General features: G+C 43.3%; 1 protein-coding gene across 2 annotated transcripts in view; it reads right to left on the reverse strand.

The window, feature by feature from the left end:
• The window catches only part of KDM5B (lysine demethylase 5B), a 58,916-nt gene that overhangs the window by 17,921 nt on the left and 20,366 nt on the right, over nt 1–20,629 (reverse strand). Inside the window, exons 5-17 of one of the 2 annotated variants that reach the window (XM_030965572.1) lie at nt 19,415–19,549; nt 15,471–15,561; nt 14,201–14,304; nt 12,598–12,756; nt 11,933–12,052; nt 11,321–11,479; nt 10,676–10,857; nt 7,765–7,927; nt 6,672–6,791; nt 4,868–5,062; nt 4,139–4,320; nt 3,275–3,399; nt 2,812–2,962 (exon numbers count right to left, since the gene is read on the reverse strand). In XM_030965572.1, the coding sequence (XP_030821432.1) occupies nt 2,812–2,962; nt 3,275–3,399; nt 4,139–4,320; nt 4,868–5,062; nt 6,672–6,791; nt 7,765–7,927; nt 10,676–10,857; nt 11,321–11,479; nt 11,933–12,052; nt 12,598–12,756; nt 14,201–14,304; nt 15,471–15,561; nt 19,415–19,549 (1,886 nt within the window). Of the gene's footprint in view, nt 1–2,811; nt 2,963–3,274; nt 3,400–4,138; nt 4,321–4,867; nt 5,063–6,671; nt 6,792–7,764; nt 7,928–10,675; nt 10,858–11,320; nt 11,480–11,932; nt 12,053–12,597; nt 12,757–14,200; nt 14,305–15,467; nt 15,562–19,414; nt 19,550–20,629 lie in introns of both variants that reach the window. The other variant, XM_030965571.1, reaches the window with a different exon arrangement.

A 20,629-nucleotide genomic window follows, 5' to 3' on the forward strand; every position in this document is an offset into this window, starting at 1 on the left:
AGGGTTATTAATCCCAAAGGTCTCCAAGCACAAACTCTCAGAGACTCTAAGGAGCAGAACAGGCCTCAGGAGACCTAGAGAAGATAGGGGATAGACAGGCAAAACAGGGCAGCACGGCAGGAACACTGCTGCCTTCCAGAGCCAGGAGAACAAGGGCCACACTGTGCTCCAGCCCCATTCAGATGTTCACAGAACATCTCCAAGCCAGCAGCTGTGAGTATTTAATCCCCCAGCACCAAGACAACCAGAGCAAACAGGGATGTACAGCACATTTGCATCTCTTCAGGTACTGCAGAGGAGCTGGTGAGCAGGAGTCACAGGATTTACTAGGATTTACTACCTTCTGTCCTGGTCTTCTCCCCATGAACTGCTGTGTTTACTGCACTGGAGAAGATCCCCCAATGTCAATGACTGCTGTGACTGACAGGAACAACCTTCCTACAGGAGACAAGTCTCCTGCATGACTCTTCCAAAATCAGGATCAGACCAAAATGCTCAGTCCACAATATAAAGTTTGCCAAAAGCACACATCAAATTTTTGGCAGAACCCAGAATCTTTCCTAACCAACACCTGGCACTGGGTGTGATGGAGGTTGTCAAGCATCCTGCAGATGTGAGCTCCAGGCATATCAATCTGCATGTGATGTAACATGTATTAAGATTTTAAGCCGGTAATTATCTTCTTTATATTTTCCTTCAAAAGCTGTGAGCATTCCCCACTTCAACCTTGTAAGAAAAAAAATAATCAAGTAACACAGGTTTTAAAACAACTAAAAATTATGAAGACATGAAACTGGACTTTTCCCAGAAACATGCCAAAAAAGATTCAAGAAGAAATTGTGAGAGAAGGACTAAAACCTCTTCTAGAGCAAATAAGAATCTCAATGCAAGCACTGCCCAACACTGTGTACAGCAGCAGCACAGGGTCAATTACTTGTCACAGTCTGGGATGCTGCAGGAGCTGGCAGGCCCAGCTGTGAGGAAGGCTGAGAGCCTCTCATGGTGACAAAAGAACAGACCTAGTCAAGGAGATGAAAATAAGAATTGCTCCCAGCTATCCTCAGTTTAAACAAAGTCAGGGACACATTCAGTGCAGGAAGGACCCATCTGGCACAGAGGAGCTGGGAAGGGCTTGGCTGCTGCTCCCGGTTCAGCACTGAGAGACCTGAACAAGCACGAGGGATGGGAGAACACAGACTGGGGATGCCAGATGGCTCAACATCAAATGAAGGAGGAGATCAGAAGTGGACAAGTCCTTTGACGATGGTGCCTAAAATCTCTAGGTTGGAAGTTCCCTATCTGGCAGAAGTCATGCCTGTGGGAGTGCTGAACTTCTCATTCCCTATTGCAGTATTTTTATGTTGCTGTGACAGAGGCTTCATCCTCCTGTGTGTGCAGGACAGCAAAAGTGAATTTTTATCAAGTTCCTACTACAAAGGCTTACAGAGGGAACACCAGGAAGGAAAACAAGAAACATGTCTAAGTGTGACAGCAATATTCAGCTACAGACAGTGTGACAGAACATTCTGCCCCCAAAGTCCTTCCAAGTCAGTCTTCAATGTATTGCAAGAGCACAGGAGTGAGGAGCTCTGTGACCCCTGCTGAGGCAGGTGACATGCAGGAACCACATGTGCACTTCCACCAGCACAAAAGACAACTCCTCCAACAAACACCACGTTGTTCAAAGCAGCAGAAATGGGTGAAAATTCTCCAAATGGAACAAATGACAATCAATTTTTTCTGAAGTACATCACACTTAAGATTGGTGGACATGAACCATACTGTTCTCCACACACATAAACCCAACATTTTCTTAGAAATCACCATCCTGCAAGGCTCAGTGTGCCCATGATGAGTCTGAGTGCCCTAATCAATGGCTTTAAGCTGAAGAAGGGCAGGGTTAGATGGGATATTGGGAAGGAATTGTTCTCTGTGAGGGTGGGGAGGCCCTGGCACAGGGTGCCCTGAGAAGCTGCAGCCGCCCCCTCCCTGAAAGTGGCCAAGGCCAGGTTGGACAGGGTTTGGAGCAACCTGGTCTAGTGAAATGTGTCCCCGCCCATGGCAGGGGTGGATGGAATCAGATGAGCTTTAAGGTCAATTCCAACACACACCAGTCTGGGATCTATGGGTGAAGAATGACACAACAGAAGATGGTAATTAGTGAATCCTTCGAGAAAGGCTCCTATATCAATACAGGCACAACTAGACTTGTGCAATGAGGAGAACTGGCCTTAGTCTTCTATTCTGGCTCTTTTCAGCTTATTTCAGACATGGAGTGCCAGCAGGACCAGGTAGGCAGTTCACAAAGAACACTGCCTTACTTCAAATCCCTTGAGCAAATAACCTGTCTAAAAGATTCAATGTAAAGAGCAGGTATTTTTTCAGAGCTCTTGTACAACATTCCCACCAGCAGCAGCTCAGGGAGTTAAGGCACATTGTTTTTCCACAGTACAGAGGGTAATGAACACAACACCTGCTCTATGGACAGATTTACAGTGCCCACAGCACAAAGACAAGGGGACTGTATCTTGCTGAGCGTTACTTTGTCAGACATACCACACCATTCTGTCTTTTCGGGGAACACTGGAATGAATTTACAAACTGTCAAACACAGAGGAAGAAGAGATTTGAAAACTCATGATGTTTAACTTATTGCATATAGTAAAGCTGGATCTCCCTGTCAAAGACAGCTCTGCTGAGGACAAAGATTCTTTTAATTTTTAAGTCTTGCAGAGCACTAGCACCCATCACTGGCCACTGACATCCACCTCTGGTGGCCCAATTTTGCTGCACACATGGAGTGGCACTTACCTGGTCTGTCTCTTGCCATTCAACAGCTGCTGGGCCACCGAGGCACATTTGTCTGCATCCTGAGTCACCAGCCGGAGGTGTCGCAGCAGGTCATTGTCTGGGAACTTTTTCATTTCTGATTCTTCTATCAAAGCCTTGAAACTGATGAGACCTGTTGGGAAGACAGGTTAAGTCTCCCTTTGTGATGGATTTTCCATAGTAAGGCTTAGAAACACAACACATTAAATGTATTTCTATTTCTACTTCAGTTACACTTTGTGTCAAAATGATTTACGGTCTTGTCACACAGAGACAGCATCATTTCTGGGACTGTAACAGCTAAAATATTTACTTAAAAACATGAAGTGATAAATGATTTCTTTTGATTATCACATAAGAAAAGAGTTACTACAGTTTGGAAACTAAACACTGAAAAAATAGTCCTTTTAAATGATGTGCTACAGGCAGTAGGTAAAATCCTCACTTTTTTTGTTGTTGATCTTTGCCTCCAGGGCCTCGTTGACATTGGAAGCCCACTCGTTGTAGGACTCGGCGCGCATCTTGAGCGCGTTCATCATCGGGTACAGCTCCTCCAGGGTGTAGCGGTACCTGCGGGCAGCACATGACTCAAACCTCCCGCAACACCGCGGCTGCACGACGGTGCAACGAGGGCACCAGCACGAGGACCCAGGTTGGATGGGGCTCAGAGCAACCTGGACTGCTGGAAGGTGCCCCTGCCCATGGCATGGATGGAATGAGATGAGTTTTAAGGTCCCTTCCAGACCAAACCATTTGGTAATTCTAAGATGTGTTGGTCAGTACAACACAGAAATAAGCTTCTGTGCACTCAGGGTTACACAATTAAGACCTTACAACCACACCGTGTTCCTTTTGAGATAATTTTAATGTTGTGATTGCTTCAAAAAGCAATTTCTATGGGACAATTAAGGAGTTTGGACACTGTCTTAGAGCAAGCTACAGCCATGTAGGACAAAAGATACACTAAAGAGCACAGCAAAGTTAACAACGGGAAGGAAAGCTCCAAAAAGCAAAACAATACTCCTTGGCAAGGACTGAATCTAAGGGACAATGACCTGGTTGCTAAAAATAAAAATGCAAACTAACTTAGCCAACAATTTTTGCCATTATAGAGCAAAAAGAGCTGAATGCTGAAGAGGCTTTGTGTGTGAGCACAAAACAGTCCCATTGTTGTTGGGGCACTGGATTTGCAAAGGACTGAAACAGAAACAGAGAGCAGCCCCACTGGCAGCAGAGATTACCAAACCGCAGTAGCTACAAACACAATACTATCTCCAGATCATGGTGTTAGTTACTACCTCAAGCTTACCCCAGTTTGTATTTGTAGGTGGGACAGGAGCAGAGGTCCTCAACGTGGTACAAGCACACCAACAACCCAGGTTTGCAGGGACAATAAACTGCTGACATGAAGCAGGTGGTTTTACACTTCAGGCACTGTCGCTCATCGTCAGGGAACAGCTCAAATGTCACCCTCTCTGAGTCAGTCACTCCCTGCAAGAGTGTCACATCAAAGCCTAATGAAAAAGTGACTGTTCCAAAGAAGAGGCTATTCCAAGCTAAAACATCAAAAGGTGAATTTATCAAAAGAATAATGAAGTTTAGATATAAGATATTCAACTCAGGTAGACAGAAATCTTGGTTAATGAAAAAATCAGCTTTTCTGACCAAATGACTGGAAGCACAAATATTATCTATAAAGTGACATTCTGAGCAACATTAAAGGGCAGGTACTAAAATGAGGTGCATGATCAATGATTCTTTACCCAGGTGCTCCTCTGAAATCCACAACTTAGGAAGGGACTAAGTACCTCTAAGCCTCTGACACCCCAGTACAAGAACCAGCATGTTCTCACATCACTGTTTCAACTGTTACTGCATTCATTATAATGAATTCCATCCCTCCAAGTGCTCAAGCCCAGGTTGGATAGTGCTGGCAACAACCTGGTCTAGTGGAAAGTGTCCCTGCCCATGGCAGGGGATGGAACGAGATGACCTTTGAAGTCCCTTCCCACCCAAACCATCATTTCCCACAACTCACCAGTTTATCAACCTTCTCACGCAACCTCTTCTCCTCTTCTATCATAATAGCCATGTCTTTCTGGACTGTAGATGCCACCACAACATCCAGGACATCTGCTTTGGAAGCCATTTTACAGATCATCTCGTCGTGGGAGAAGACGCAGTAGCGGTTGAGCAGCCGGTAATGCTCCACACACTGCCGGCCCAGGGGCAGCTGCGGGGCAGACACAGGGTGCACTTGGGAAAGGACATCAAGGGAATCCCTCTGTATGCTACTACCCAGAAACTGCCCCCAGACAAATCCTTCCAGCAACAACATTCATACTTCAGAGTGTAAAACTAGAGAAATCAAGATCCCAAGTTGTGCACACCAGGAATTCTTATGGCTCTTTCCCAGTGGACTCTATGGGTGTCTCTTGCAGAGGTTGTAATTAAAGGCTACTAAATGACTAAACCGCAGTGGGCTCAGGAAGATCCAAGATAAAAATGCACCGAGGCCAAGGAAGCATCAAAAGGACAAGTATATAAGCCTGGCCTGTACCCACCACTTGAGGGATGCCCCATCCCATGCAGGTGCAGGGCAGACTGGGCCTTTCCCCTGCTGACATGAACCATGCTGCAGCATGAGAAACTGCTGGCTCAGGGAGCACTGATGTCTCTAACTGGCTGCAGGCACAGCACACAGCTCATCCTGAGCTGGGCAGGTCAGTCGGCTCCATTTTAACAGTAGGCAGACAGGGATGCTCAGAGTACAACAAGGTGTTTGGTCCAGTATGAAACTCACAGAAGGACAAGAGGAAAACCAAACCAAACCAACTGACATGTGAGCACAGTCAAGTGCAAAGAACTTTCTTGCAATATTAGTCATCTCCCTCTTCTAAGTAATGTTTTTTACATCCAGCAATGTTTTATTTGGGCTACACTTACAAATAGCCAAGACCTTTTTGAGGGAAAAAAAAAACACAAGAGAAGTAATTTGAAATATCAGAAGCTTAGAAGAACCTTTGTGAGATCAGACAGCACCGTGTGTCTGGGTCACTTTCTGTGAAGGTAAAATTACTTGTAACTTAGGCGCAACTGTCCTCAATTTCTGTTTATTTTTAAAAAGACAAGATCTTATTCAATAACTCTAACCTGATAACTGTAATGTGTGCCCATCTCTGCTAGTTCAGTGAGCTGAGTGAAGCTTACTGGGAATGATGCACTGCTCTGTAAACCTTCCATCTGAACTAGAGAACTTTCTGCTCTCTTCTCATTAAGGTGTTTTTCCCTAAAAACTAGAGTACCTCTGTTACCTAAGAGGATGCTCTCACATTTGCAATTCCAACTTTTTTCCCCCACAAGAGGACTATCAATGTCTAACTGTTATTAATGTGCTACATGTATTATCTAACTTTATCACAGAAGCTAAAGCAGAAAAGATATCCAAGTTGGATTTGGTTTCCAGCTGCAGAAAGCACCTCTTAGAGAATTCCCAGTGCAATAAACTAGGAAATTTTATCATTCCAGCTTTTGATTTGAGATGAAATTTGGAGACACAAAAATGAGCAACACTGGTGCATCTCATACTCCAGACACGCATGGGACTGTGCCTCCCTCCTGCTGCAATAACTACATCAGCCCTGATACATAATTCCAAACTAAATCTTCAGAACCAGAGGCAGCCTGCAGTTCAGTGCATGACAAACCTTCAGCAAACACAGTAACAGGCTCCTTCTGATCTGTGGCCTAGATTTGTGCATCAGCAATAAGTCAGAGCTATATAGCAGCTAGGAACTGCTTTGGAACTGCTCACTTAGGGAAAATACTGGTTTGGAACATACCCAGTCCACGGTGCAGAAGTTCACAGCTTCAGCAAAGTTGAAGCCCTGGTTGAAGCCGCTGTGGTAAGCTCTGGGAAAGGTGATAACAAACTCCCCTGCACACTGGTTGGTTCTGTACACCTGGAGGGGCAGACAGGCCAGTGTCAGCTCACACCCAAACACACCTGGTGAGGAGAACATGGATTTCCAACTCACAGTAACTTCTGTGAGGACTTCTGAGAGTTTAAACCACAAGCCCAAGAATTACAACTGGCAGCTGATAAAGTATCACATAAAACCCTGGGAAGCCTGCGTTCCACTCAGCCACATCCCTCTCTGAACAGTTTCAAGTGGGCTGCCTGGGCCTTGTGCTCCTCACACCTCAGGGTTAGGGTCAACACAGATCCAGCTCTCTCCAATGTGCAGCTGAAGGGGAAGAGAAATTGGGAACCTTAACATTCATATTATTGCTCATCTAAGACTCTTGGGGCCATACAGTCAGCATGAAAGCAGGCAAGTCATCCTGCATCCTTTCATTTTGTAAGCTACCATAGGAGACAAAAAATTTTGCTGCTTTTTCCAGATTTTCCTTTAAGTCCCAAGGTCAGCTCATCAAAAGCCAATTAAATTGTAAAGGGACATAATTCCCATGAATAACTTAGTATGGAATAAGATGAAATCTGATGAAAAAATGTTTTTTAAATACCTAAGGACTTATCCAGGAAAAATAAGAGAATGTGGATGACAAAATAAAGGAAGAATGGGGTTTGGGGCCTTGACAGAAACTCTATGCCAAAAAAACTGTCTGACTGAACAGACATACAAGAGCTCCTGCCATTGTTCCAAAGGTAAAGCCTAAACCTTTCAGCTGAGACACAGAAATAGAAATATCCAAGATGGATCTCCAGAGAAGAGTCTGCCAGTCGATTCCAAAGGCAATAATTCCATTGCCCATCTGTTCACACTGGCACATTTTAGTGGGTAAGGAAGATGCAACACACATGGAAACCACCACACCACCTCTGTAATAAAAGTGGCTTCAATTATCAACTTTAAGTAGAGTTCCAATCAAAGAGGGTTGGTTGGGGGAGTAGCACAGGAGTCTGACACATACAGGCACCCCGTGGGCCATCAAAGTGTTCGGGTTCATTATGGTGACAAGTTGGTGCAAGAGATCTGGCTGGGACTCAAATAGCTCTGGAGCAAGTTTCTTCATTACATCCTCCAGCTGCTCAGCTGCGTACCCTGGGGCTCCATACCACGTTTTAGGCTCCCCCCTGCAAGATTATTAAAAAAAGTTAAATATAAGCAAACTTAAGTTACATTTTTAGTCTTCTGCTTTAAAATACACCATGTCAAAGGAGGGGCATATCACCAGGAAGGAATGCAAAGGTTCTGTACATTCCTGAATCTTCACATTTTACACAGGTCCCTCTTCTCCAGACCTGTTTTTAACTGCCTTTTAACACTTCCGAGCAGGTACTTCAAATATTGTGGGGGGGGGAGAAAAAGTCTGAAGAAGTCCTCAGTGAAGTTCTGCTGATTCCAGCACAACTCCAAAACATAAGCTGCCTGTCTTTTCCCATGAACACAAACTCCCTCTTGGGTCCAACAACCAAAGCCAGTTCTTTCTGTCTTATGCATAGCTGCCATAAAAGCAACACATAGGAAGTAGAAATCAAACTTCCCAATTATGCAAGACTTCAAGGGAAAAAAAATCCATATCCAGAGTAGGAACAAAGAACTTTCAGCACTCGATGCAAGCCAGCTGAGAGAATTAAGGGGATGCAGATGTGTTCCAGCAGATACTGTTACAAGCTTACACCGACACTGGCTCACTGTAGCACTGAGACAAAAATGCCTCCAGGGCCTTAGAAAGAATGAACTTAGAAAAGGTATTTAGAAAGGAAAACAGACAAATCACCTTATTCCAAGACTTCTGAAGAGTTGGCAGACTAAAACTGACCCAACAATGTTCTTTTCTTCCATCAATCATGAAGCAATTGGGAGGATTCCAAAAGATAAAGGTGAAGTGTGAACCCAGAAGTCTATCTCTCATCCCTAGGAGCTTATTCCTGTACTTACACAGCCCCTGTGTCAGGGGAAGAGGACAGCCAGCAGCATGGACTGTGGAGGGGTAGTTACACACAAGGAGTTTCTACAGAGTATTAAATGACTTTGCAGCCCTGGGCCTGACCATCATCTTGGGCCAACTCTAGGAATCCAGGAAGACCAGCCACAGATGCAACTAAAAACCATTCTGTGTCTGGACTGGGCTAGCCAAGAGTTCTGCTCCCTGATAGATGCCAGCACTGAGGAATGGGTAACATAACAGATATGAACTGTGTAAACTTGAAGCAGAATATTGGAACTGGGGATCTCTGGACTCAGGGGAACAAGTAACAGACAGTTCTAATGCAGGTCTTGAGGTGCCAGGAGCCTGAGGGAGCAGCAGTGGAGGTCACAGGTCTTTCTGCTCTGCTTCCTGCCTGTACAAATACTAGAAGCATTGATGGCAATTCTTCCTCTGTCCAAGACTGACATTTTATTTATTTCCAAGCATCTTTAGAGCAAAGGTTTGGTGGTTTTTTTTTCCCTTTCACCATTTCTAGAACCAACACAGAATTCAGAGTTCTGTAGGATTACTATTGTTTCCAACCCTAGGAAAGCCCTGCTGCTGCAGCCTGGGTCCCTTGGGGTTAGCTGCTCACAACACTGCACCAGGCAGGACACATGGGAATGTTGAAGATAGACACACCATTCCTAGGCCTCTCCCAAGAACCAGTCCTGCTTTTTGGAGTTTTTGGTTCACAGTTTGGAGCACTGTCTCTGCAGAAGCAGGTTGTTCAGACTGCTCAGGCCAAGAACAGCTTTAACCTCAAATGCACATTGCCCTTCAATGCAGACTTAAACCTCTGCATGGAAGGGAAATGAAGAAGAATATCTGCAAATGAAAGGACATCAAGGACTTTCTGGATGGAGGATAAATAAATTGAAAGCAAGTCAAGCAACTTTTTACATCTGGATGTATCTCATGTATACACAAGAACTTGTATGCACTGACACACCTTTCAGGCCATCTGCAGACAATAATGCAATTGGGGGCACACTATGGAGAACATTCTATGAACAGTGAGGGAAACTCTCCTAGAAGAAATTAAATCTGTGCTGCAATCTCCTCTTCCACCCACAGTTTTCAGTCTGACTGAAGACTCAGACAAAGAAAAAAAAAGCAGCAATGCATGACAAGAAAGATCATTTTTACCATGTAATGCTGTCACTCCTTTGCTCACTCTCACTCAAACATTTGTTTTTTTAACAGTAAGCACCATAAAAGCAAGTGAATTAAGTCACTGGCTCTTGGGCTGCACTGCAGAAGCTGCTATTTCAAGGAGCAGCAACTGAATAACCAACCAAAAAACACCTACTGAACAGCAGCTGGAATTGGTTTTACCATTCTGCTTGAATACTCATATGAACTAGGAAAGAGAAAGAGCTTGACAGGTTTCAGGAAGAGTGACAAGCATAATCCAGACTCTAGAAAAGCTGTTGTAAGGTGAGAAGTTCAAGGAGTTCAGTCTATTTAGAATATCAAAGAGATGGCAAAGATCTGTCCTGATTACAGCTGACAAGTGTTGGCTTGATGAGAGGATTTATGACAGCATGATCCATCCAACAGACAAAACCTGCCGGAACTGAGTTGCTAAGCTGAAGTTGGATGGTTGTTAAAAGAAAACTCGCATGGTTTTTAGTTTATATTGAGTATAATAAAACATTTGATGGAGTATCTGCTGCATCTTTCATGGATTTTTTAAAACTGGGAATGGATGTCTCTTTCCAAAACATGACCTCTTGTCCAAAAGTAAATCAATGTAGGAATTACACTGTCAGATTTGACCCTGCTGCAACTGGACAGCAGGTTACTCTGGCTGAGCTCTGTAAATCTGTTTTTAGTCCACTAATTAAGGAGAATAGGGAAGGAAAGGGAGATTGTTTCCTAGACTGGGTTTATTCCTCAAACTCACCAATGCAGATAGTTAATGGAATAGCTCCAATGGTCTTCTATATGCCAACAAAATGAGGAAAAGCACATTCCTACGTACAGCCAGGGCAGTTTCATCCCACAGATGTCTGCAGTGATGTGAGCAAGCACAGACTGCTCCATCACAGGCATGTTGTTTAAATTCCAGCCACTATCAAGGTATTCCTGAAAATCGAACAGAACAGTCACAGGATTATACAACAGGAAGGGAAAAACCCAAGAAGATAAAACTTCTCAAGAGGAATAGAAGAGAAGCACTTTTCCCAACTGAGGAATATAAGAAACAGGTCAATGACTCAAAGACTAAAGCCTCCATTGTCTTTGCTTCTTTCACAACGCTGACCTGACCTGCTTTGTTAAAATGACACTTTTTTTATTTGGTTTTATTTGGGTTTATTTGGTTTGGAAGTTATTTATTAACTACTAGAATAAACCTATGGCTTTGAATGGCTGATCACAACAAATTTTATTTATTCAAAATCCCAGTGTAGCTCTCCTCTTCAAATACTCTGCCAGATACACAAAACAAACTCTTTGCAACCCAGTTCAATTATTGTGCTTTAAACCAAGGAGAGCTATTCCATGAAAAACTGCAATAAAAACATCCACAGTGAACTCAAAGACCTACCTCTTCTTCTGGTCTAACTTTAAACTTCCCACCTCTAACAGGGAAGCCACTGCCAAACTCCTTTGAAGCAATGTCAGCTCCGTACTCCACTGTCACATCCTCTTCAATGGTACTGACAAGTCTCCAAAATTCTTTTTCAACAAGCTCAGTGGGGACCATCTAGGTATGAGAAGAAAAGGGAGTATGTATGAGGAATCAGTAAATGAGAAGCACATGCATCAAAGCTGTCTCAGAGAGGAACTTCCATTAGCTTGAAACTTTTCCCCATTTTAAAATTGTTTCAACAAGAGAAAAACAACTGCAGCAGAGATGTGGCTCCAGGAGATGCTGCTACCCTGTTCTCTGAGGAGTGCCTGACACTCACTGTTCTCTTCCCTACAGACACTTCTTGTAAAGTGGGAAAAAAACAAAATAAAACAAAAGCAGCTGGTGGAACAAGAAACCACGAACCAGCAAGAACCAGGATTTGCTGATGTGAATGAGAACCTCTGATTTGGGATTTCATTCAATTCAAAACCAGAATCCCTCCTTTCCTCCCTCCCTAGAGTTACCGATTTTAGCTAACCACACAAAATGAACTGTACACAACACGAGGATAAAGCAGGAACATACATGTACTGGCATGTTAAAATAGTCTGACTTGAAGGCATCGGCCATTTCCCCGAACGTGCGCAGGGTGTAGTCTCGTGCTGCCTGTTCAAACCCAAAGGCTTCTTGAGGCTTGTTACACTCCTGCAAGCGAAAAGGAAATTGTTTCTATAACCCATTAACACAACTGTGCTCAGATTTACACAAATGGGCTCCCTGTAACAGCTTCTGAGCAGTAAGAAGGAAGGACAGCACTGAAATGAAAACTCTTTCTTAAAGGGCAGAGTCAGAAGAAGAAACTCTGCTTAATTCGCCAAAATAAAAAAATTATTTATAAATCTGCATAAACCTTAATGAATTAACATGCCTAATTTCTCCTTACTCTAGTAGAGCTAAGCAGGATAAGATCCGTAAATCACCACACTGAAGCATCCAGTGAGACTCCAATTTTAAGTACAGAGAAAAGGTGTCAGTTAAAATCCAAAATGTTCTTCAAAGGCACACTGTTTTTTGGCTCAAAACAGTAAGTGTCAGCTTTTCCCAGTCTTCATTTTAGTTTTACCTCCATCCCCTTGTTTGCACAACCTTAAATAACAACAAATTGTATTTTCTATTCCTGTGATCAGTTTACAAAAACCCACAAAATACAAATTAGCCTTTGGCCTTACTGCAGTGATTTGTCAGATTACCTGAGCCAGACACTGGGGACACCTCCAGTCCCCTTTGGGAACATCATGGAGGGGTGGAATTAAACAGAAGGTGTGGTAACTGTCATCACAGCCATCACACAGCAGGAGTCGGTCCTCATCGTTCCCACTGCCACACAGGAGACACACATACAGATCCACCTGCAACACAGAATCCCACAGGAGCAATGGGAGAGCTGAAGGTAACTCAGGGTGAAAGCAGTTTGGTAATTCCCATCTGTGACACTTCCCAAATATTATTCTTACTTTATCTCCGCAATGGAAATGAGACAAACACACCCTGAATATTCTTTTAGAAGTTTAAATACCTCCCTCTGTAATTTAAGAAAAGACCACAAGAGCTGCAAGCCCTTCCATGTTTTTTTTTTTTTTTCCCAAATGCCAGAAGACTTGACCAAGTGCCAGGACAGCTCACATCAGCAGCACTGTGGCCTTGGCAGGTACAGCCCAACACCTGGGGCTGGGCAGGAATAATCCAACACCTGCTGGGGCTCACAAACCCTTTTCCCATGTACAGCCTCAGGTGTTTCATTCCCCTCTGAGACCAATTGCCTTGGAAAACAGAAATCTGGAGAAAGGAGTTCCTGTTGCTGGGGATGTTCCTTATTTTCCCCAGAGAAGGCTCCAGCCTCCCAGAGGTGCTTTGGTAGGGGGGCAGCTCTTAATTCTGACAGAGCAGCCCCCAAGCCCCAAGGAACTGGCACAAGCACTCCAAGCTGGGATGGGCTCTCTGCTGCCTGTCCTACACCCAACTCTCACCAGCAGTAGCCTGTAAGTCTCTTCCCAAACACAGAACAGAATCATGAGGACAGACAGAATCTCTTGCCTTATGTTGTTAAAAAAAAAAAAGGCAGCAGCAGCATCTCCTGTTCCTCCCCACAAGCTTCTTTCATTTGGGGGTGAGGGTGTCAGGCTCCTGGTATTTGCACCCTTCATTCTCAGGTACCAGCTACAGGTGTGGATTGAATGAGAACACGTTTGGTTTCAGGAGGGACCCAACTCGTGGCATGGGCAGAAAGAATCTCAGCATTATCTTCTCAAAAATGAGACAACTACCACTGCCTTCAGGTGGGGGTTTTGGGGGATAGTTGGTGGCATGTGGAGAGCTGGAGCAGGAACAGGGTTGGTTTTTTAAGGTACATTTGAACAACAAAGGTTCCAGTTTAGTGCTGAAATTGTGGAATTAGGGGCAGGTCTGTGAAGTGCCATGTGCCACAGCCTGCCCAGAGCTCCCCTGAAGTTACAGAGCAGTGGGGAGGGATCAGCTCACACAAGAACCACTTCCACTGGACTATGCTTTCAAAATGCTTATTTTGAGACTGTACTTTGGAGGCAGAACACAAGTTACTTTAGTTATAGATAATGAAACTTAACCATGCTGCCATTTTCAGCTTTGTGAATCAGGAAGCTTTGGCAGTGTTGGTATTCCAGCAGGTACAAACACTGCTGTGCTTCAGCCTGGGGCTCCAGGAAGAAGACAGGAGTCCTCCATGTGACAAAGTGACAGCAGGTTTTACTACACACCCTGGAGAAATCCAGAAATGCCTGCACAACATGCAGCTGCAGGAAGGCAGGGGGTACTCACAGCATTGGTGGGTTTTTTAGATCTGGCTTTGGATTTGTCCTTCTCTGGCTCCCCAGAAAGTTCTTTCTTCTCAGGGAGTTTCACCACACTGCGCATTTCCTTGTCTGGGCAAAGGAAAAAAAATGAGAGCATTGCAAAATGTTTCCATGCTTAGCATTCTTTGTTATTATTTGTTTTATTTATTGCTTGTTAGACTGCATCATACCAAGGTGTTTGCTGAATTGTTATCCCCCCTACACTTGTTTCAGTCAGTTTAGGCAAGACTTGAACTCCTGCAATGCCTCCAGAAGCCAGTGTTATCCAAAAAATCCCAGCAAACCCCCACAAACCAGCACTGGCTATCACAGCCCACAGCTTTTCAGTACTTTATATGCCATTTCAATTCATTTTAATTGAATGATGAGCAGGTTTATCAGCTAAGGTTTTCTTTCCATGTGGGGTTAAAGAATGTTGTTAAGAGCTCTTTCCTTCTACTCTTGGGGGAGGGAGGCTAGTGCTTAGAGACTCCTTGAAGAAAAAAATTTCAAATTACAAAACAACATAATCTAAACAAATTATTGAAAAAAAGATTCTGAAGGAACAAATGAGAGTGACAGATTGCTCAAGTAATTTCAATTATTGAGTAGTTGTAAATGGTTCCTGTATTTATTTGGCTAAATTATTTATCAATAAGCTTATTTTTTTGTTTGATGGCATTAAATATTATTTCTTAGTCTCAAATAATTATTTCTTAGGTAGAGAATAGACTCAGGACTGCTGATAGCAGCAATTTAATCATATTATGAGAACTTTATCATTAAGCTCAAAACAGACTACATTTTGCTTTCATTAGTTAAATTTCCAGATTTTAAGTCCAAATTCCTTCCTAAAGGTGTCTGATATCTGATACATTCTTGAAGGAGTTTCTTCTATTTAAAGCTCATGGACTGATGTCATTTAAAATACAAAACAAAAACATTGCTCCAATCTTATTTCTGATTGTTCCAGAAGAGACACCCAAGTTTAAAGAAGTGTAAGTCTTTTTCAAATGAAAATATCATCTTACTTCAAATGAAAACATCAATCACTTACAAGAAAACCCTCCCACAAAAATACTTAAAACCCATAAAAGAACTTTTTATCAAAAAATCCAATTTTAAAATTAACTAAAAGTTTTTTTTTAATAAATAAAATACTTTGAATAGTCCCAAATGCTAATTTTAGTTCTGCTCTTAAAACACATTTGTGCAAAATGACAGAAACTGCATTTATGCTGTGCTTCACTCACCACCTTCACTCTTTGGAGGGGCACAGCCCATTCTGCGTCTCAGATTGTGAGTTCTGGCTTCTGGAGGATCAGTCTCACTTTTAACATTGGTTGCCTTTAAAAAGGGAAAAAACAAAACAAGGAAAAACCCCTCAGTAACATCCTTAGCTGGAAGACTCTGGTTTGCCACTTGTGTTTGGGAAGATGCTCACTGCCAGCTGATCTGGCTGCTTGCCCAAGCACAGAGAGATGAGTTTGGAATCTCCAGCTGGCTGTGGGAAAGGCTGGCTCTGTGAGTCCCAGCTAAACATTTCCTAAAGTCCCTTCCAATTCAAACCACTTCATGATTCCTTGTGTGAGACACAAACACCTCTCTGAGGTACCACGAGGGTTCAAGACTTGTAACCTGCCTCATTCCAGGAAAAAGGCAGACAGGTGAGAGTCAGAAAGACTCTGAGGACTTCAATTAAACTCAGAACCATTTGATACTTACAAACCACTAAATCTAAACAGACACATGGAGTTCTGAAATACTTGTCTTCAATTATTTACAAGTAGTTCAGAGAGAAATGATGCAGGGAACAACATGGAAGATTGGAAAGTAAATCCTCCAAAACGTCCATGTCAATAATGATACCAGGATTTGAGTTTGCTTCCAACAGGATGCATTAAGGAGCAAAGAACAAGGAACTCAGTGCTTTCACAGATTTTCTTGTACTCCTGATCCTGAAGAGCAGAACAAGCTCCAGTCGTCAAAGCAGGGACCTTTGTTGGTACATCTTGGAACTTTCACCACAGAATAATGCTCTTCCATTTAATTCTTTCATTTTTTCCCTGAAATTTTGAGATGGTGGGAGAACAATTCTCAAATCCCTCAGTGTTACAAGAGGTTTCTCCACTCTCAGCCACCCTCTGAAGCCCAGAAGATGGGATGTGTGGATCAGGTCTAAGGCAGGACTGGACACAGTCCCATGTACTCCACAGGGTGGGAACTGTTGTTCAATCTAGGGGTTTTTGGTTTTTTGATTTTTACAGAGCTGGTTTTGACATTATTTCCTAATCACTTTTCATGTTCTCTTTTCCCAAATGTCTCCATCAGACCACTCGGAGGTCCCATTGCTTAAGAAATGCACCAAGAGAAGTTGTTCATTGTGTGCAGCAGTTCTGCCTCAGGGCCAGCATGCCCTGAACCTCAAGTGCAGGGACAGACACCGAGTTTCTGCATCTTCAGCTCCTCTGAGCTGCGCCTTTTGTGCTTCAGCTGATACTGATCTTCACAAGAGCAGCTCCTGGTCTGGCCTGAGCCTTTTATCACATCAGGTCATCTCACTTTTACCTCCCCTGCATTGTTGTGGTCTTTCACACTGAACTGCTCTACATCAAGCACTTAAAGCCTTTGCATTTCAAAACCAGCCTAGACAGTCATTGCCCTTTTCCTTTCTCATTATGAACATTTTCTCCTGACTGTTTACTCACCAGGTAGGAAAGGGTAAGGGAAAACTGTGTGTGTCTCACAACTGCAAACTAAAGCTTTTCCTACAGGCCACAATAACTTACAGTACTTCCCTGTGGGGCTCACTTCTTCTAAATGTTTATGGTCAGCCTTTAAAAAGCAGGAAACATCAAACTGGCAAACATGAGAATGAATTAAAGACTCACAGTTTAAGACATTGATAAATTGTTGTGTATCTCATTAGAGCAAAAAACTGAAATGTGAACCAAATATTTCTCTTTTCCAACCAGATCAGTGCAAATGCAAACTGCTTGAAGCTTCAACGTTGAATAAAATGGATTTAATCACTTTCTCTGACTGCACTGATATGGAACAGCAAAATTCACATTAACAAATCTTAACTTTAGGAAATTACTGTCTTAAAACACTACAGCTCCTGGCTAAGCCAGCCAGTCCCTGTTGCTCAACTCAGCCTTCGCGCTGTGTGCTCCAGTTATGTTCTTAATTATGGATTTTCTTTCCACAAAAATGAGGTACACAACATCAGTGGTGCTTGGGGCAAGAGCTGAGAGGGGAGCCTGGCCTTTTGGCTTAGAATGTGTTGGTTTCCCACAAAATGTCAAAAATGTTTTCTCTCTGTCAGTGCCATCTGAGACCACTGCCAGAGAAACAGCTGGAATTTTAGTGTATATTTGTCCTGCTGTCAATTCCTAAGGGATCCATGAGAACAAGAATCCTTTAACCACAGGGAGATACTTCAAATGGAAAGTTTCAGCCCAAACTACTGAAGTTTGCTCAGAATTATAAATCCACTTGTAACCAGGTATTTGAGTGGAAAAGCTTTAGAAACCCTTAGTTGTATCTCATTAACCAAGCATAATTACAGGCAGAATTTGCAACAGCTAAGCTGTACTATTAGTACTAATAAAGACCAAGACCAGAACAATGGGAGTTAATAAGAGTCTGAAACAAACTGTGACCTTCCTAACTCATGATGTCACCACTAATCAGACCCTCTCCTGGGAATATCCTCCTCTACTCTTCATCTGTTCAAACAAAAGAAATAGGAACTCTCTGGAGATAGGATCATCAGGCTGGAAAGGCTGGAGCCAAAGCATTGCTGTGTTCCAGCAACAAAGGAGACACATGATCTCCTAAAATATGTCTTCACAGAAGATATTGACATATAACCAATACATTTCATGCTTATCCAAATAAACATTGCTTCTTAGAGACGTGTAAGATCATACAAAACCACACTGACTTGATGGTATACATTTTTATCTTATATTGTAAGGGTAAATTAATACAAATTGATAGAACTCAAGAGTGAAAAATGAATTATAACAATGCTGATGTTATAACCAAAATCTTCCCTGCTCTAATAGCTGGCTTCAACTCATGAGCGATGTACAGAAACCTCCTGGTACATTTAGAGAACAAGGAGGAGGAACAACAGATCAAAGCTGCTTCATTTCCAGGATTTGTCACCTGTATTCTAGTCTAAGAGCCCCACAGTATCTACATCATGCTGAAAGCATAACCCTACTGTACAGCCTCAGCAACAGTCCCCACAGCAGAGCCTCCCAGAATGCCAAACCTCAGTAACACACTGGGTAAAATATCAGACAATTCTTATCCATTATTTACGATTTCTGTTATGGATGGATAATGAGATGATTGGCTCTCACAATTAAAATATAACTATTGAGTCAATATAGTTATGTTATTGTAGTTTAGATGTCCTCTGTTCCCCCCATAGTCCCCTTTTCCCCCTGTATTGTTGCCATCAGACAGCCTGGGCTGTCCAGGACAGGTACAAAGAAGGCTGCAGTGTGTCCCTTACCTGGGGCAGGTGGGAATGGAAAAGCTTGGTGCTTAGGGGGTGCAGCATGGCAGCACCTGATCCCCAATCCAGTTACAAGAAAGCAGTCTCCACTGATAAATGGCAAAGAAGAGCTGACTGACAGACTTTGAGAGGGGCCAGGGCTGGCTGATGTAACCCACAGGGGTAAAAAAGACTGAGCATCCATCTTGAAGATGAACTGGCCATGTGGTATCCATGAGGGGCAGTTTCCAGCACTGCAGCTTCTTTCTTATGTAGTCCTTCTACTGTATTTTTATTAAGGTTTAATAAACCTATTTAAATTTCCAAAGTGAGCAGTTGTTTCTCACAATCTCTACATGTTTAGGTAGCCCTGATACAGTGAAGCAGCTGTTCCTAGGCACACACACACACACACACACACACACAAACACACACACACACACACAGAGTGCCCAGCTCAGGGTGCCCTCTGCCCCAGCTCACCTGTTCCTAGGCACACACACACACACAAACACACACACACACACACACACACACACACACACACACACACACACACACACACACACACAGAGTGCCCAGCTCAGGGTGCCCTCTGCCCCAGCTCACCTGTTCCTAGGCACACACACACACACACGCGCACACACACACAGTGCCCAGCTCAGGGTGCCCTCTGCCCCAGCTCACCTCGGGCGTCAGGCGCTCGGCGCGCCGGGCGGGTGGGCAGCTCTCCGAGGGTGGCACCGACTGCCGCTGTGGGATGTCGTGGGGCTTGTACTCCTTGTCCTTCGTGTCACTGCTCAGATCCGGCTTCTGCAAGCACTAAAGAGACAATTTGATTACTTTGTTTCTGCCTCTCCTTGCAATATAAACAGTGTAGAACAATTTCCTGGCTCATGGAAAGAACACAGACAGGGTCCTAATAATTCCTGTGCTGGGTTAATAAACAGCATGTATGACAGTGGTAACATTACTTATCTGAACAAGGCACAACATTACTTTTTCTCATCAGTTTAACAGCTGCAATAGCCACAATAATGGATCTTAAATAAAGCTCAAGTCATCCTTTAAGCGTTAATGAGCACCAAACATTTTTGTGCGGAATACCAAGCCCAACTCTTCTGGCAGATGGGGCTTTGCAGACTGGGTCACCAGTACTCTGGAACTGCTGAAGTGTCCTAAGGTTGGATGGCTGTCATGCCAACATACAGAGCAATATAAAAGTAAATTACAACCTATCAAACATCCCTATCCTAACTGAAATACAGCTCTGTACTACACACATTTCAGGAGCTCCCTTCTTTCCATGTTTTGGAGAGGACAACTGCTGCTTAAATTAAGGGCAGAAGGCAAAATATTCAAGAACAGTTTTAGTTCTTTCAAGCTGCTGAATGAATACACTTAACTGCTGAAAACTGTGCATACCTCTGGCAAGAAACAGAATAATTAGTGACAATTCCCCGTTTGTCAAGCCACACAACACTCAGTAACTGCAGACAAAATGTAACAGTTTTTAATGAGTAAACAACAATCCTACAGACAGAAAAAATCTCATGTTGCCAGGAAGTAATTCATGAAATTGCTGGATCCACATTTCCCCAGTTCTGTTAGTCTATTCCCATCACAAGCATTTTCTCAGCAAGAGAGAGCAGTAAAGGACAGAGAGAACCACTGCAGTGGTGTGAGGATGATGATGCTCTATAGACAGAAAACAGACTTTCAGAAACAAATGACAGCCAGGAGGGGGCAGGGAAAAGGAGGAAAAAGTGTTATTTTAGAAGTGAAGTCTATGCTAAAAAACTATGTATTTAACAAAAAAGCAGTATCAGTAGTCAAGGGCAGCAGGATGTCATTAACCATCACCCACAGACAGCCTGTGATACTGACCAAAGAAACCTCCAG

The sequence above is a fragment of the Camarhynchus parvulus genome, chromosome 26, assembly GCF_901933205.1.
Source record: "Camarhynchus parvulus chromosome 26, STF_HiC, whole genome shotgun sequence".
NCBI lineage: Eukaryota > Metazoa > Chordata > Aves > Passeriformes > Thraupidae > Camarhynchus > Camarhynchus parvulus.